The following is an 18138-nucleotide window of genomic DNA, read 5'->3' on the forward strand; positions in this document are numbered from 1 at the left end:
TATTCTTCACGGAGCAGGCGAGGCGAGCCGTGCCCAGAAGAGCCCTCTTGGCATGCCGGCCTGTGCAGACAGCTGCCTTGGAAGGGCTGCTTTGCTCAGTAACTCATCCGGACAATGGGAACTCACGTTCTGCTTCAGTTAATTATTTTGTCCTCATGTCTGCTCCGTTTCACTGGTACATATGGTCAGTTATCTCCACAGCTAGATTATCTTTATTAAATTATGCAGCTGCTGCTGAGCATCCTGAGAACTAACGACTTTTGATAGAAATTAAAGGTTCTCCTTGGGTGACAGAAAGCAGCAGGAGAGTTTCCCAGTGCTGGGGACTTTTACTTTCAGCCAGCCAGCCACAAAACCTGCATCAAGGCACACAGCTGTTTTAAGCACTATCAACTTTTGAACTGGCTTCTTATGACCCTCAAGCTTTTCCTTTCAGGAAGTCTGACCTCTAGCACTTACCACTGCTAACTTGTTTACCGAAGTCTTTGCTCACTTTCAGAGGTGCCCCATCAGCTCTGGATAACGTCTTGCTTCACCTGTAAGGTAAACTCTTACTGCATGGCCTCTTCTCTCATTCTGTTTCAACCTCAAGTATGGGAGGGTGGTATTTTCCATCACCTTTAACAACATTAAATCTGCCCTGTGCCCCCTAACTAATTCTCTCTAGGTTTAAAAGATAGGCACCAGAGTGAGAATTCTCTCATGCAATACCTGCACCCTGTCTGGTCTGTATTGGGCATCTTGTGACAGTAGGCAAGTAACTCAGTTGGATACCAAACCCCTTCTCCTGTGTTTTTTCGTTGAAGGCACTATTGAACAAAATGTATTAGCATCCAGGTATTAAAAGGCCAAAGTAAAAACATCAACCAAAGCAAACTGACTTAGTAGCATAGTATTTTCCCAGATTGGGTTTTCATTTAGGAAGTCAATGAATTAATTCCTGACCATACTTAACGGCCCAAATCATAAGCTATACTTGCAATCTGGAATCAAGGCCACTCATTGCTGAGATTTATTTACAATCCATCTGCTTTATTCAGGAAGCAAAGCTATTTTTTTTCATGGTTTTTTTTTATTTTTAAAGCCAAGCACAACAGTAAGAAAGCCTCAATAAATGCAAAAACTTTTTACCATTTTGCCATTCCAGCAAAGTAGAGGATGTTTAAATGGCTTTGACATTTCAGATGGGAAATTTCTGAAGTCCTCCTGAATATATTATTCCAACCCATGACCTAGTAAATTCCTTTTTCATAGGTATTTATATGGTCTAAACACTGTTCACTCTCTACAACTGTTGCACACTGTGACATGCAAATACTGCAGACTCACATGGGATCTATTTTAAGACAGCTACTTCAGTTGACACACATTCCCCAAACAGCAGGATTGTGTCTGCATATAAAATGTGAAAATAATGAGTTTAGAAATAAAGAGATTGTGCTTTTAGTCACTGGGATGTCCCATCACACAGAGGACACACTTTCAATGTTTTCTCAGCACCTTCACACTTTTACAAGCTCAGATCCAATTATCCTTCTTACTATGCAGAAAACTAACCCCACTAAAAGCAACTGTCTTGTTTTCTTCAGGATTCCTGCTGTTTTTTACTTGCACTGGGATCACCCTTTATGATGGGTGCACACTGACACCTACTGCTTGCAGCAGAGACAACCCTGAAGGAGATTCAAAGGGGATTCATACACGCCACCTGATTTAGCTCGGTGAATTTGGATGGCTGTGTCTGTGCAGGTTGCTCTACAGAGAAGGGAAATACTCCTTGGGGGGCCTCAGACCTGCACAAGTAGCTGGACACTATGAGCAGGGGCATCTAGCAGCCTGGTGTTTATTTTCAGCCAGTGCTGATGTGATGCAGGACATTAACATACATCACACAACGTAATCACGATTTGTAAAAGGGCCCAGCACTCCTTTGGTCTCAGGACCTCTTATGGCACATCCCACTGAGGAGGAAGCGTCCAGTGGGAAAGTGGCCAAGCAAATTTCTGAGCAAGCGTGAAATCTAGAACAAGATTTTTCAGTTTCTTCAGAAAATTGACCTGAGAACAGAGTAAAACCTCTTACCCAATATCCTACAGGCTAAGAATACTTGATTTGCATCATATAAAAAGAGTTATCTCAAATAACAACTGCTAAAAGGAGAAACAGTCAGCTGTACTAAATACTGCCAACAGGATATTAGTACTTCACGGAAAGTAAGTACTAAAACAGGCGAAACTGTCCAACACCTTGCCCTACGCTCATGGGTATCTAATGCAATTTTTGGCATTGCTTGTGATGTCATGTCTCAAACCAATTTCAGTTTAATGCTCTCCATGTTAACAAGGAAGCTCTACACTACAAAGCTTTTGCTTCTTTCCCCTGTTGTATCACCGTGGTTTATCTCAGGATGTACTCAGCAGGAAACTCCTCTGAAACCATCTATGTGATTCATGTCAAATCTAAAGCATATACACCAGCATGAAGCATGTCTGTAGATTCCTTGTCTTCTAAAAACTCATTGCACACGTTGAAGAGAAGTGTGCTTACAGGGAACTGCTGTTGCCAGATGCTGCTTCATTACCTGAAACTGCACAGTTTCTCAGCACTGATTACTCAGTACAGCTGGCATTCACAGTCTTATTACAGAATTATACAAGGAGCAGTACTACACATTTTTTAACAAATCTCAACTGCCTTTACCACAAGGTTTTGTTACAAAAGGCTTTGGAACATAAATGCCCTTCGGGCATGACTCGCTGGAACAATCAATCACCCAGCAAGGTTTTCGTCTTCTTTTAACAGTGCAGAAATCTCCTTGCCTGGTATTGAGCACAGCTGAGTCAACAAATTCCCTTACCAAGGAGTACAGAAAGGGAGAGGATAACCCGGGTCAGCAGCAGGTGAATGGATTCAAATCCAAAATCTCAGGAACTGGTCAAGCCCAACTCATCCTTACCATGCCCAACAAAAGAGGGCACCAGCTACAAAATTTCTGATTTTCTGCCCAAATTTATTCATAGCCTGTTTGTACACATTTTCTCTTACATCAGTATGGTTACTTAACATAAACAATCCTTCCCCTCTGTCTATAAAACCCAGAGGGAATATGTGTATTCTGGTTCATTTCTTATGGTAAATAAGCCTTTCCCGCTCTTTTATCTATCTTGTAACAGGGTCTGCCCACCTCTTTAAATCATCTTCACAAATCTAATGCTATTGGAACATGAGTTACTGAAACTGTATGAGGCCTCATCTGACCCTTATACAAGAGCACTCATATTTCCTCTAAGTATACTGAAAATACTTCACTGTATATACCCACTGTCATGTGATTACTTCAACTTGAGTATTTTCATCCCATGCCTCCCTTCCATCCCTCCACAAACAAGTATGCCCACATCCTTTCCTTCCTTGCCACTTCCAAATGTGAGGAACTCCCCTTTCATGTCACGGATTTTCATTATTAGTCCTGAGATTTATGACTTTATTACCCATGTTATTATTTTTCATCCTGTACCTTATATTTCATGTTTAATAGCACAGAAAGGAAGAAAATAATAATTATAATAACAACAATAAAATTACAGTAATAATAAAAGGATTAGAACATACAAAATAAGTGATGCACAATGCAACTGCTCACCACTTGCCGACCAATGCCCAGTTAGATCCTGAGCAGCAGTGTCCCGTTCCCCCCGTCAACTCCCTCCAGTTTCTATACTGGGCATGACGTCACATGGTATGGAATACCTCTTTGGCCAGTTTGGGTCAGCTGTCCCCTCCCAACTTCTTCTGCCCCTCCAGCCTGCTTGCTGGCTGGGCATCAGAAGCTGAAAAATCCTTGCCTTAGTCTAAACACAACTTAGCAACAACTGAAAACGGTGTGTTATTAACATTCTTCTCAAAGTGAACCCAAAACATAGCACTATACCAGCTACTAGAAAGAAAATTAACTCTATCCCAGCCAAAACCAGGACAATTACCTATGTTATTATTTTTCATTCTATATCTTATATTTCATGCTTATCTTTACATATATCTATATCTATCTCAATTGTCCTATATAATATCTGTCATATATCTTCTCCCAGAGGACACCCCCATTCCATTTACTCCTCCTAAATTTCTGCTATAAGCCCAATTCATGAGCATGATTCTATTTTATTATGCCAGTGGCTATTAAAGAAAAAAAGTCCATGACACTTAAGAAGCTCCATGAGCAATCTCCTTCCTCTCCCACCAGCGACACCTGTAGGTCTCAGCCCCTCCCTACCCATCTTTAAGCCCTAGTACTAATGCCCATTTTCTCCACACAGATGGCATGATATAAAGCATTTTGCTGACATCAGACAGATTAGGTATACTCCTTTTCTTCCTCTCTCTGGAAAGCCTTATAAAGTATAATATGGTTGTACTGGTATCACCTCTCTTGAGAAATCTATGTCACATTTTGCCTTATTTACCACTTACTCTTGTACTGTTAATGACTGCTTACTCCCTTACAGAGCAGCAGTGGTGATTAATTGTATACTTGCTCATGACTTTCCCAAAGTCTAAAGAAAAAAAACCCAAACAAATCCACAACCCTAAATCAGTGTCATTTTAAGAAATAGTGTATTGGTACCATTCTGACAGTTCTAACTTAAGAGCTTGAGCATTTGCCTTATTGTTAAAAATAAAATCCAGGGAAACATCTCTATTGTCAGCTGACATGGTACATCACTGAAGAATCAAGTCTCTGGTTTGATCCTACCAAAACTGGTTTACAGAGGGACACAATGCTCCTTCAGTCTGGCAAAAGCCAAGTATTATGCAGTGTTTAGAAGCTAAAGAGCTCTTGTTCCCATTTAATTAACTTGTTGCATAATTATCCATATGGAACTATTGTATAGATGCAGCAGCAACTGCTCTGTATGTACACATTCATGATTCACTTAAAGGATTACTTGAACAGTACTTCAAACTATGCAAGTATGGCTGGTAGCAATAAAAATAGATTTGACCATCAGTAGGCTAAAGCAGACAGTCTCACCTTCCTTTTCCATGGTGTGAAACGCAATTCCTACATCAGTCATGCACAGCTCTGGGGCAACAATTAGAACATTCAAAGTTGAACAGAAAAAACTGGCCACCCACTCAAGTTCTCAGTTGCTGAAGCACCATGAATTGTCCAGCCAACACCAGCTCTCCTGCCAAATTAACTGCACTTGGCAACTGACCTCAGGAGTACACATTTCTGATGTGTGATAAATAGCAAGGCTTACAAGCTGTTAGTTTTATTTACAAGTAATTGTGTCTCAGAAATGTTACAAAAGACACAAGCTTGGCATGAAGCCTTATGTCACAAGGTGTGCTGCTCCCTCTCTGCTCCTACTAGCCATTTCTTCACTTTCCAACTATGTATTTATTCCTAACTGTTCCCTTCCTATTTGCAAGATAGATATACCCATGGAAAGCCAGCCCTTCACTCCAATGGACACACTCATTCTTTGTTCCCCATCCTAATATGCCCACATCTCTCTCCAAATTTCCAAACCTGCTTCCTCCCCCTCAGAAATGTCCTGCTTTGATACCAGTTTCCTCAGGTCCACTCCTTGCTCCTCATCTCCTTGGCAATCCTGACAAGATCAGCTGAAGAGAATCTCCTTCCCGGATCATTTTTTCATGATCCAGGAAAGGGCTTGAAAGGACAGTTTTAAGCAGATGGAAATGTAATGAAAGCCTACAATCATTTGAAGGTCACATCTAGCCAGAAAGAACAAAGGGGACTATTTTCAGTGGAAAGACAGGACAAGGACTTAAACTGGAGAAAACTTGTGACAGGGGAACGTATGCAGCTACAAAATAATCTCCCAAAGGAAAAGGCAGAACCTCCTCGGACAGCTTGGAGCTTTTGAAGCACAGACTAGGCAACATCTGCACAAATATGCTGCAGGGAATGACAGTGCATCAACAGGAAGGCAGACAAGACCCTGCAACCGGGCTAGTCCATGAACAGTTCACTGACCCACATTTCTGCACAGTTCTAATGCAAGTCTCCATATTAAGAGTGTGCATGAAATGCACACTTTCTGTAGTTTATGCTAGAAAAATTCTTTAAGAAAAAACCCGAGTTACAAAGATAAATAGGAATATACGCAAGAGAATTAACAAATTTAAAAGATCACTGTAATTTCCAAATATCACTGCTCGCACAAAAAGCACCACAGGGATTTCTTTTTATTTGTTTAAACACTGCAGAGATCAAAGAACCCTATTATAATATCTGTCCCTTCCTCCTCTGCAGGCCTTCACTGTTAATTGCTCTGGCTCCTATTCTTCCACTAAGTATAAATGAAAGCACTGGAATTGAGCCTGCTACTGAAGCAAACAGTGCAAACTTTCACTGATGTCAACAGAATTAGGCCACTTTTTACAAGCAGTGACTTTGGCCTCCAGTTGACAAAACAAGAAACACAATTTGTTCAAATGCAGCACAAGCGCCATTCCCTCCAGGCAGGCACGCTGGGGACCCAAGCACTCTCCTTTTCTGGGCTGCAGCAGAGGAGCAGTTGCTGCATGGGCTGCTGACTCACCATCTGGTTCCTGGTTTCTTTCTGAGCAGCACATGCTGCCGGTTCCTCAAAGCTTGTGGCAAAAATCTCTCCTGTGCCCGCAGATTATAAGTGACTCATGACAGGCATCTAAGCTACATAATGAACTGAAGAAAAGAGGAAACGAATGCCCATCTTCTAATTAAGAATTTACAAGACTGGCATTAAACCCTGAGCCTTGTCTCTAAATACAAAAAAACTGCAACACAATTTTTATCTCTGAAGACTCATTCATCCCACTAGCTGAGCAGTCAGTACAAACTTAACATTAATCTTCAGTTTGATTACAGTCTGTTCATCATTTCTGGCATCACTCCCCACATTTAATTCCAATAACAAGTCAATACCACACAGAAAAGCAAATTAAAAAGATTGAGTAAATACCTCACATAGAAGGGTGACATAGGCCGCTCATCTTCTTGGGAACTAAAAACAAAACATATTTTTAAAAGTTAGTATGCAGCTCTGTCTTGTATTTGCAGCAGTTCAAGATACTTACTCTTAAAAAGCAGACATAACAAAAGTAAAACAGTACACCTGTTACAGAGGTAACACTTATGTCTACTTTGTCCTCTGGTTGTACTCACGGAAGAAAGCTTTTAAGTTACATTCCTTAAATCCTGAGTATCCAACTCATTTCTCAGTGTCCACAAACGTGGTGTAACAGATCTCCTGCTAGATGGCCAGGAGTCACTCTGGCTCTGCAGCAGTGCAAGGACTATTCCCATAGCAACAGTAAAGCATTTTGCCAGCAAAACCACCAGAGCCTTTTGCCGTCTGCTGTTCCAGAATTAAAAAACCTGCGTATTAAAGCAAAATTTGAGAAAAAGCCATCTTGAGACCAAAGAAACAGCCATGAGTGTACGCATGAGGCTACAAACTCCCCAGTTTTATCACTCCTGTGGAAAGCCAATTTGACTATGCTGAAATCTCCCTAGCCTTGATATTTAGGGGCTACCATCAGCTGGTGTGGAGCTCCCTTGACAAAACGGTGTTTCAGTGGTCAACTGGCCTGGCCCAAACATAACTACCTCGTGTGTGGCCAACCAGTTCCCTGATTCAGCTCATCATGCCTGTGCTGGCACAAGGGTAAGAATGAGCTGCTGGGGCACTGAAGCATAAAGGTGTGGTGGACTGACTGTTTAAGTCAATTTAAGACTGTGCTGCTGTAAGGAGGGGTGCAAATGAATTTCACCTAATCATTCCAACCAGATAAATGGTCGGCTTTGCAGGGCATGTAAGCTTTGTAATTCTCCAGAGTAGGACACTCGCCCTCCTCCAAGCACACAGGAAATGCCATCGAGGTCGATTCATCCCCAAAGGACTTTTAATTGGGTCTGCTGAAGAACACAGCAAGTTCGGCAGAAAGGCAGAAAAGACGAGAAGCTGCATAAATTACTTTAAACAAAGCAGAAATTATAACATCCCGCAGGCGCTGGAAACCAAACACTTCCCTGCTGCTTTCCCACTGTTTCAGCAGCCTGGGACTGCACCAGCACTCAGTAATTTGCCACAGGTACTCAGCTACAGGTCCCGGGGCACTGCCATGCTGTGAAGGCATCCATCGCTTTTGAGGTTGTTCAGAGGATGACAGAATATGGGAGAATCATAGAATCATAGAATCCTCTAGGTGAGGTAAGCTCAGCTTCAAACTCAAGTCACTTGGGGGCTTTAACACCCTGACCAACTTCAACAGGGATCTGAAGTAGATCAAGCTTGAACAATTTTTGAAAAGCCAGCCTGAGTCCATTGATCTCTTGAGTTTTTAAGGATTTTATTTATCTGTTTATAAAAACTTCTCTAAGCACAGAATAAAGGTGAAAGGGACAGTTCCGTGGGTTTTGTAGCTAGATCAAATACTCAGAGGTACCTTTTGCAGCTTCCACTGAAGCCAGCAGGAAACTCCCTCAGCAAGATGAGCTGAAACTGGCCTGCAGCCAGGAAAGCACCCTGCTCTCACACTGATACCGCCAGAGGCAGATTTCACAGTGGCTCATTTTGAACCCAGCCAATGTTATAACAGATCCACAAATATGAACACCAAATTTATCTGGGGGACAAGAGCACAAGGGAGGAGGCAGGATGCAAGGGAGCTGGTAAGGCCAGAAAGGTGGACAGACAGACAGATAAGCAAGCCAGTGTGCCAGAAAAAAAATCACAGGGATTTAATTCTGCATCATTTTGACCCCCCCCCCCCCCCCCCCGCCCAGTACACAGAGATTTATAAAGCGACAACTACAGGCTTCTACAGAAAAGACCTTCCAGCATATTATGCAGGAAGCCCGAAATACTGATTCTAGGGTAACACCAAATACCACAGACAGGAAGGAAGAGAAGCTGCTTCCGAAACCAGCGCGGTCTGCCAAAACTCGCATCGCCTCTGTAACACAACAGTGACTGGGCAGTTTTCAGCAGCTCCCCAAGAAGACTGGGAGCACAGCTGCTACTGGAAACTTCGCTGCCACTTCTACAAGCCCATCTTCAGCCAGCCGGGGCTGCGGGAGCACTGAACCCTCTCCTCCGAGACCCAGCCAGCACACGGAGCAGAGCAGGCTGACGGCACCTGTCTGCAGCAAGGTAGGTAACGCAGCTGTCTGTGCATGAACCGAGGCAAACATCACCTAAAGGGTCTTTGTGAGAAACCGCTACGGCTTTGAGACTGCCTAGAAGAAGTGGAGGGAAACATGAAGTGCCCATCATTGCCCTTCCCAGAAGATGACCTGCAACAAAGGTATGGCCAAGAACCTCTGCCAGGTACAGGCTCCCTCCCTTGATGGTATGCATCTTGCTTGTGTGCATAAGTTATCTCTTTATTTAGCATTTACGGAATATACTTTTTTTTTTTTTTTAAGTGTAAAGAAGCTGCTTTAAACTCACAAAGCTGCTGGTAAAGTTTTTTGTGTTCAGTTCATTACGTTAATGGCTGTACTTGTTATCTCAATGCAAACAAGGACCAGTGGTGGACACAAAACATGAAAAATGTTTTCTCACGTAGAGAAATGTTCACAGCACAATCAAGATTTCTGTGCATCAATGCTAATTCAAATGACACCATTGTGTACAAGTGGCAGTTGTCAAAGCAGCACCAAACACGCTTTTTTTTCCATCATAAAAACCCTTCCTCATCTCAGAGTTTGTTATTAGCTTCCAAGTCACAGAAGCACAGGGATACTGAAAAAGTCCGAATAACTTTCTTATATTCATAGTCCCACTAGTTGCCTTGACAGATCAGATGGAAAAGTACCATTCAGCAGGGACTCTGAAACCTCTTGCACTTCCTTCCTTTTATTCCACAGCAAGTACAAGCGCTGCTCCACAAGTTCAAGCTGGTATTATATCTGTACAAAAAAAACATTATCCACTCATACAAAGTAACTGAGGGGAAACAAATATTTTAAGAATATTAGCTGGGAATGGGGGAGAAAGAAGCTCTAGAGAAGTCAGAAACCAAATACCAGTTTCATTTAGACCATTACGTTTCAAAATTTCACATGGTTGGTAATAATTGTAGCTGTGCATAATCTCTCATCCAATAGTGCTTTATAGTTTTACACATGCAGCACTGATCAGTAGCTGCATATGGGATGAAGAGCTCCAAGCTAACTAGTTTGAAATGTAGACTTCTGAGAAAACCATAAAAATCTTTTAACTTTAGAAAGATTTCCTGCATCTGAGTAAAGCACATTATCCATTTCCCCCCTAAATCATTGAAACCAACATATCCCAAACATCTTTCCCTAAATTCATGCACCTTAGTCAACTCATCTGTGCAAGCTGCAAGGCATGAGCTCTGTAAATTACAGATTTAAACCAGATATTCCACATAATTCACAATCCCTCAAATTAGATGTGAGACTACCAAGCCCTACTACAATCAATTAGTGCACAAGGATTCTGTTTTGACTAAAATACTTTATGAAATAATGAATTATTCGTGTTGTAAGGTAATAAACTGATGTGCTTATATTATATTCACAAGCATAGATTAGTTTAATGGAAGAAATGAGAATTGTTTGAGAGGTTTTAAACCTGTGTATATCTAATCACATGGCTTCAGATATAAAAGAGACAGGCAAGCAAAAGTGTACAAGATATGAATCATAAATGATCATCTGTTGGTATTACACAATAAAGAGGCTAGAAATTGGTTTAAAAACTTCCACACAGGACTCTTCGTTACCATCACTCACACTGTGCTGATTAAAACCCAACTGCTTACTTGTTTTTAAAACACCTTGTAGTGAAGGGATTATTAGTATTGCTAGGAAGCCCTTTCTACCATGTATCCTTTCAAAAGAAAATGCTAGAAGTCATTAAGATATGTTTAATATTTAACTGTACTGTACTTGGGCTGCATAATTCTCCTTTGGTTAAAGGGATATACAACCCTTCCAGAAAGAAAGGAAAGCTTAATACCTGGCACAATGACCTCGCAAACCAAGCCAGCTGTCCACAGTACGGAGGGGACAAGACATTCTGATGTGCATCTCTTACACAGTCTAAATTTCTACCTTGGCCAGCAAAGAATTTACCCATTAGGCAAGCAGGTTTAGTAGTAAATTAGGTGGTTTCGGTTTCTTTTTTAAACCTTCAAAGTTTTGTCCAGCTTTACACGTTTTATGGCCACAAGGCACTGAAGGGATGAAATAACTTTAAAAAAAATTCAATTATTTCTTGAATTATCACTTACTACCCAGCCAAGCAGGTGAGTGCAAAATACAGCAGTCTCTTTCTTCTCAGACATATACATAGCTCCCCTAAGCCAAGGGATTAAACAGAAATGAATTGCTCTTTCATACAGTACTTTGGAGAGCAATTTCTCACACTGCTAAAGGATACCTAAATAGCTGATCACTTCCTTCTTGCCAAAACCCAAACCAAATACCAACCAAACTGAAAAAACTTGTTTTCTTTATTTTACGGCTAAAGAAGTAATATTGTTATGTTTGTGACCTCCACTGAGCTAACAAAAAAGTTTGTCAGACTGGAAGGAATGCTAGTATTGCCATTTAGCACATCTTAGGATTTTCAGGCACGTGTATTTTACAGCATTTATTCAATGCATCCTTTCTGTCTCTAAAGAAGGAAATAGGAAAGCTTGGATGAAGTCTAACTGTTAAATCATAAACTTCCATTACAGCTACCTTTTTTTGCCTCCCTCTTTTGCAACAAGAATGTTACAGACAACTTTTCCCCCATTGCATTCTCAAATATGCAATGATGGTTTTCCTTTTTTTTTTCTCTCTAATGTCTCATCTTGCCCTTCAGAAAGAATAAAGGAGCTGCTGAGCCTGTTGCAGAGCTGAAGCTGTAGAACACCCATTTAGACGAGAGCTCCCAATTTATTTACATGCATATGGGATACCCCTGTCCCAGCTCCCTCACAGGCCTGAGCTCTCAGCCTAGGTCAGAGGGTGGCTCAGCACCCTTCCCCCTTGTTTTATTTGCACTTAATTATCAGCAGTTCTTCCATCCTGACTTGCTGGCACCAGAACCTCCATTGTAAAGCTACCACTGCTTTCCTACTCCACTTCTCTTTTAAAAGTTAAATCGGACATTTCATCGATTAAATGAAAATAATATGGGTTTGGTGTTTTTGGTTTTTGTTTTTTTTTTTACAATCATGAAAATGTACTTTGACTCAAGTGTCAACATTCTGCACCAGAGACAAAGGGCCTAGACACTGGCAGGTCATGCTGTTCAGCCAAGGTCATGTTTTCCTAATGCCTTGCCATAGGCTCTATTTGTTCTGACCTCAAAAATTAGATAAAGAAATCACTCACTTTCTATTCCACCACAGATATTCTGGACTTCAAAAGAAATTAATTTTTTTTTTTAGCGAGAATACTTTTTTCAGGAAATGAGATAGCATCTAATTTTAATGCAAGCAAACGAAAAAGCATTGAAAATTCAGTGACATCAAATTACTAATGGTATCAAAAGTTAATGCTTTTGGGGGGAAGAGAAGAAAGGCTAAGCTTGGGTGACTTGTTAAGACTTCAAAGTTACCTCCCTCTTGTTTTCTTCCCACCATTTAGAACCGTTGTGCCACCTTGGATTAACATACATGCCATTTTTGCAATTGTAGAGGATTTTAACAATATTGTTTACTTACTTATTCTGACATTCAACATTAACACTAAAAACAACTTCAAGGAAGCCTCAATTTTGAGGCCACAGTAGTGCTTTTTGCTGAATGTCTTTTCTTATTCACAAATTTTTCAGCACTTCTTCAACCCCCAGGTCATTTCCCCATAAAAGTTGTTTCAAGCTTACGACAAATGCAAGATTGAAACTGCTCATGAAAATTTATTCCATAATTATTTTCCCAATAGAGTGATTTACTCATAGTTTATGCTTCACAGCAGTGGGTAAAAGGTAATGTTTTTGCAAATGAGAAATAGCAGGCAATATAAGCCTCTTCCTTCAAATAAAGCCTTCAAAATAAATTTCCTTCAAATAAATACTGAGGTATGTATGCAAAAGAAGAAAGAATATCATCCTTGATGCAAGAGTAACCATAAATTTAATCTAACATGATAACATTGTGGTGATAAAATGGTCATCATTAAAAGTCAGCGCTTGCCATCAGTTGTTGAGCAATACCACCCTTGCTCTATCCCCTTAAACAGAGGGGGAGAGAGGAGGAATGCACTATATAATAACTGTTTAAGAAACAAACATTTAACAGCTGTTTCTCTGTGAGAGTAACTTCCATGCAAACATTTGCATCTTCCCTGAAGAGTAACTTTTATAGTCAAAACCATAACATGTCTTTTTAGATACTCATCTCCAGCCTTCACAATAGTTACACCTAACCTCTCTTACCAATGAAAACAAGTTAAGCTCATGCTTAAGTACCTGCGTAAGCTACTCACCAAATGAGCCACATGTCAAAATACTAGGCGGACAACCCGCCTTCTTTATTCTGAACTCACACACTCCGCAAAGTATCTCCAATAACTTGGCCAGGGTTGGATTGGTATTGGTTTAAATATTAATCTCCAAAGGATCCCCCATCTTCCCCAAATCTGCTTCTTCAGCAATGTTTTTCCTAAAGGTCTCTCAACTAAGCTATGTCTTCAGCCTGCGAGACCACAGCCTGCAGCAACGTAACTGCGAGGCCATAGAAAGGGACCTCTCTGGGGAAGAGTTCCCTACTGGCCTTCCAAAAGCATGAGCTTCTGTCTCCTGTTTTATCTAGCATTCGAAATACCAGTATTACTATTTCATAGAGACAAGCTGAGCTGAATACAAAGGACCATTCTCACACATCTGAGGAGCACATACTATTTCTTGTTCTATTTCCACAGCCAAGACTGAGGCACCAGTACCCAAGTCTAGAGTAGGAGCCTTTTAATTCCAGGAAACACTAACATACAGTACAGCCACACACATTGAGAATATACTGCATTATCCACAGGCATAACTTGCAGGCTGTGCATGAGGGGGCACTGAGATTGAGGCATGTTGCCCAAATGGGAAAAAAAAAAACCAAAACACTGAAGCCGTTCTGCACACCTCCTCCCGCTTCAAAGCAACATCAGGGAAGTACAGGCTATCCCATGGCAAGCTGAAATGAGCAGAACTTCTTGCTGATTAAATGCTACTGTGAGCGAGAGGCTGATTTTCCATTTATATTAACATATCTGAATCTACTGGAACCCTTGACAGCATAATTTTGTATAATTATTTTCTATTCGCTATCCTCATGGATTGCAAATATGTTTATCTTTTACAAAATGACGTCAATGTTAAACAGCTTGCTTTTGTTGTTTTACTTCTTAAACTAGTTGGGGCTTATTATGAAAGACAGGGCAGTGTCTTTCTTCTACTTGTGGTTTGGCACTAGTCCTCACTAGGATAAAACTAGAAAATGGGTCAGAAAGAGGCGGAATGAATGTACTAGCCAAAGTCTCACCTCTTCTCAGAATTTAACAGTGTGAAGTTGCGTAAGGCACACATACCTGTTGCATTATAATGGTGAAGAACTGTTACTAGGTAACCAGTGATTTTGATTTCAGGATTGTTTGTTAAAAGCTTGCACGCTTCAAATAAAGGTATCTAAGGGTCCGGTTTTTAGGTAAATATTCATATTTTCTTGCTGAATCAGGTGGACACCCCAGAGGCAAACACCATGGAAAATTTCCACATCAATCTCCTCTTTTAGTCAGAGGCGCCCACCCAGAGGTACCCAGGAAGCTTCCACAGGCTCCTACACCCATCAAGTCACAGCCGTGACAAGACAGTACCCAGCTGTGGGTCAAATGTGAGCCTGGAAGGCCAAAAACTCACATGGCATTTTCTAATAGGCTATGACTATGACTTGAGGAAGATGAGAACTACAGGTTTTAATTTCTCTTCATTCTTCCACCAGAAAAAAAACCAAACCAAACCAACCAAACAACAACAACAACAAAATAATCACATACAAGTTCTCTCCACCCCCAGAGAACATACTTCACTTCACATACATACTCCAGAACATACTTCACTAGGGCTTGTCAAGAGCACTCCCAGTACCTTGGATAGAAAGTGATAACAAAGTCCAAAGGATCAGACTTACTTATGATACAACTTTAACAGATTAGTGAGCGTTTGTGTATGTAAAGAGAACACAGTGGCCGTTCCAAAAAAAAAAAAGTAAGTGTGGTGGAAAACGAATGGTGTTCTCAGGCTAAAAGACTGGGTATTTGTGAATGACGCCAAGCAAACAAACCAGTAAGGTAAATCAAACAACTCCTATGATGACTGCAAGCGAGACAGCCCATGCAGACAACTGCTGCTGTACAAGTAAGAAACAGATCCTCGCACTCCCTATTTCTATCAGATGCACTTTCTAAAAATACTTGTGATGGCTTCACTCTTTGTCTGCCTTGATTTGTTTTAGCGAAGTTCAAAGTGAGAGTGTCCACTGATCACACACAAGGCCTGAGTGTGTACCTGCCCTTCTTATCTCCTGTGGAAACTGGCAGATGCAATTGGCAAAGGTGGCTGCCACAGGTTTCAGCTTTGCACAGCTTTTGTTAAATCTGCAACAGACTGAGCTGGAATAAATGAATTAAAATATACATTAACGGCATTAGTAATGTTTTAACTAGGAATCTAGGTTATTAAAGTAAGCTAATGCTATTCAGAAAACATGTTAGCCTATTAGCAATAGAAGAGACAATTACTGGCGGATAGGTTGTTGGAAAATCAGTAATGCAACTTCTGTGACATTCACAGGTGCCTTTTACAGTACTTGGGCAATATAGTACTTATTGCAGTGGAGGGTTTGACACATTTGGTCTTCCACCTCTTCCCATGCAACAACACATAACCCTGACATACCCTTTGTCACTCCCTCGCAGCAGGCCACCATATCCCAACGTGTGCCATTCCACAGACATCTATATATAGGATAACACTGTATAGTACATATGGCTCTGTGCAAGCACATTATGATTTTTAGGAAGACAGACTCACAGTTTACAGATACCTTGGTAGATACAATACTTTGCCGCTCTAGTGACAAATGCTGTTTAAATGTCACAGCTTCTTAAATAGAGCCTTTCTCCCTCTCCCAAGTTTACACAAGAGCTACACAGTGATGCAGTCGTATCACTTCAGCGCAGAGGCTTCCCCTGGCAGGCGCAGCACAGCCAGCTTGTGGCCCAAAGCCAGCACAGAGCGGGGCACCTGCAGGAGACGGGCAGGAGGGATTTCAGCCGTCCAGGAAGGGAACCAAGCATGATTATCGCTGCCCCCTTTCTTGGGAGGGGAAGACAGATGCTCTCAGCTTAGGAAGTGCCCCAAGCCACAGCACCTGGAGGTTGACACTAGTTTGCTTTAGACCCAGCAAGAGGAATCATGCTCCAAGTTGTCCATGCCCTCAGGTGGAACAGCATCATCAGCCTGTCCACCTCACAGGAACCACAAGCATACTGCTACCTGCGCTAGTACTAACCACTACCAGACATCACCTTTCCTGAAGCTGACAAAAAATGCTCAAAGCCAGCAAGACCCTCTTCCGCAGCAAAACTCTGCTCTAAGAAGGGAGGAGACAATGTTCCAAGGGGAAGAACAGGAAAATATAGATGCAACCTGGAGAATGGCACTGTAAAGGGATCCGGGAGTCTGTGCTTGTCTGCCCCTAGGTCCAAAGAAAATCAGGTGCTAAAAGTATAGCATACACAACCTAAACATAGATCAAGGACATGAAAAAGAAGCCAGAATTTCATGACTAATTTTTTTTAACTGCAAAGCTCAAACAGTTCTGTACCAAGCTCAAGACTTAATGGGAGTTTGAAGAAAAATCTTCACTTTTAAGGCGCGGAGTGCATTTCTAACTGATCGAGTGTTAATCCTTGCAACAACAAAAAACAGAGTCTAATCAGAGCTACCCTGTGAAACCTATTTTCCCCTGGGGTGAACAGTCAAGAGCACAACAACCACTTGTTCTGACCGCTATGACAGTCAGATCCTTGGGAACACAAAAAGGTTAAAAATACTATGTGAGACTGGTCCTTCAAATAGGAATGATGCACTATGACTACTTCTTTAAGACATTCAAACCACATTTCTGTTTCTCTGCAGTCATCAACATGGAACCCCACGACTGCATTACTGCAAGAGACTTCCTCCACATCTATCTGCAGAGGACCCCCTGCTTTATCAAGACAGTAACGGTTTGTGCAGCAATTTCAGTTACTATTTTATTGTGTCCAAGTAAACAGCACCACCACAGTGCTGAAATGGCATGCAAAAATTACTTATTTACTGTTTTGTAGATTACATAAAGATTGATATTCAGCCTGTTTGAATATGGCTAGAGGAGGTATGGACTGCTTAATTTTGAGAACCGAAAGAGCAATCAAAAAAAAATAAAATTAATGACTCAGTAAAAGGACTGTGTACACTCTGCTCCACCCCCCTCCAGCGGGTCTGTGCCCTGCCATTTCAAAAGCCTGACTGCAGTTCTCCCTGCCGTACCGTGGCAGGAGCACATGCCAGCACAGGTACGCACTCACAGCTGGTGCTGAAGGGAGGTGTGTCTCGACACCCTGGAAACAAAACAACCCTTTTCCTCCGACTCGCCCATGCTGCTGCAAAGGCAGACCACGCTGGGCGTGTAAGCAGACAGCTATACGTGGGGTGTGCTAGGGGAAGCCCGGCCGGGGTCGGCTGGGCTCCCTTACCGCATTACAGCCCCTGCTGCAGTGAAGCGGCGGGAGGGAGAGGGTCGCTCGGGCACAGGGAGCCGTCAGAGCCCCACCGCTCGCCGGGAGGAGATGGCACCTAAAACCCTATACACCGCCGAGCCACTCTCACTCCGCGGCAGGCTCCCCGCAAGGAGAGGGCTGCGTGGATTTCGGGGCGCTACGTCGACCCTCCCATCCCCCCCGCAGGAGGAAGCCAGAGAACTCCCCCACCCCCGAAGCCCCGTTAATAAATCAGTCGACTTGTCACACTGCGCCGGCGCCCGGGCAGCCGGCCCGGAGCGGAGCTGCCCTTCCCGGCAGGGCCGGAGTCCCGGCTCCCCCCGTGCCCCGGGGCCGGGCAG

General features: G+C 42.2%; 1 protein-coding gene across 2 annotated transcripts in view; it reads right to left on the reverse strand.

The window, feature by feature from the left end:
* The window catches only part of FAM13A (family with sequence similarity 13, member A), a 130828-nt gene that overhangs the window by 40499 nt on the left and 72191 nt on the right, over window positions 1-18138 (reverse strand). For both annotated transcript variants that reach the window (XM_010586154.1, XM_010586155.1), the window contains exon 6: window positions 6978-7019. In XM_010586154.1, the coding sequence (XP_010584456.1) occupies window positions 6978-7019 (42 nt within the window). The remainder of the gene's footprint in view (window positions 1-6977; window positions 7020-18138) is intronic.

The sequence above is a fragment of the Haliaeetus leucocephalus genome, unplaced genomic scaffold, assembly GCF_000737465.1.
Source record: "Haliaeetus leucocephalus isolate CR32 unplaced genomic scaffold, Haliaeetus_leucocephalus-4.0 Scaffold140, whole genome shotgun sequence".
Taxonomy (NCBI): Eukaryota; Metazoa; Chordata; class Aves; order Accipitriformes; family Accipitridae; genus Haliaeetus; species Haliaeetus leucocephalus.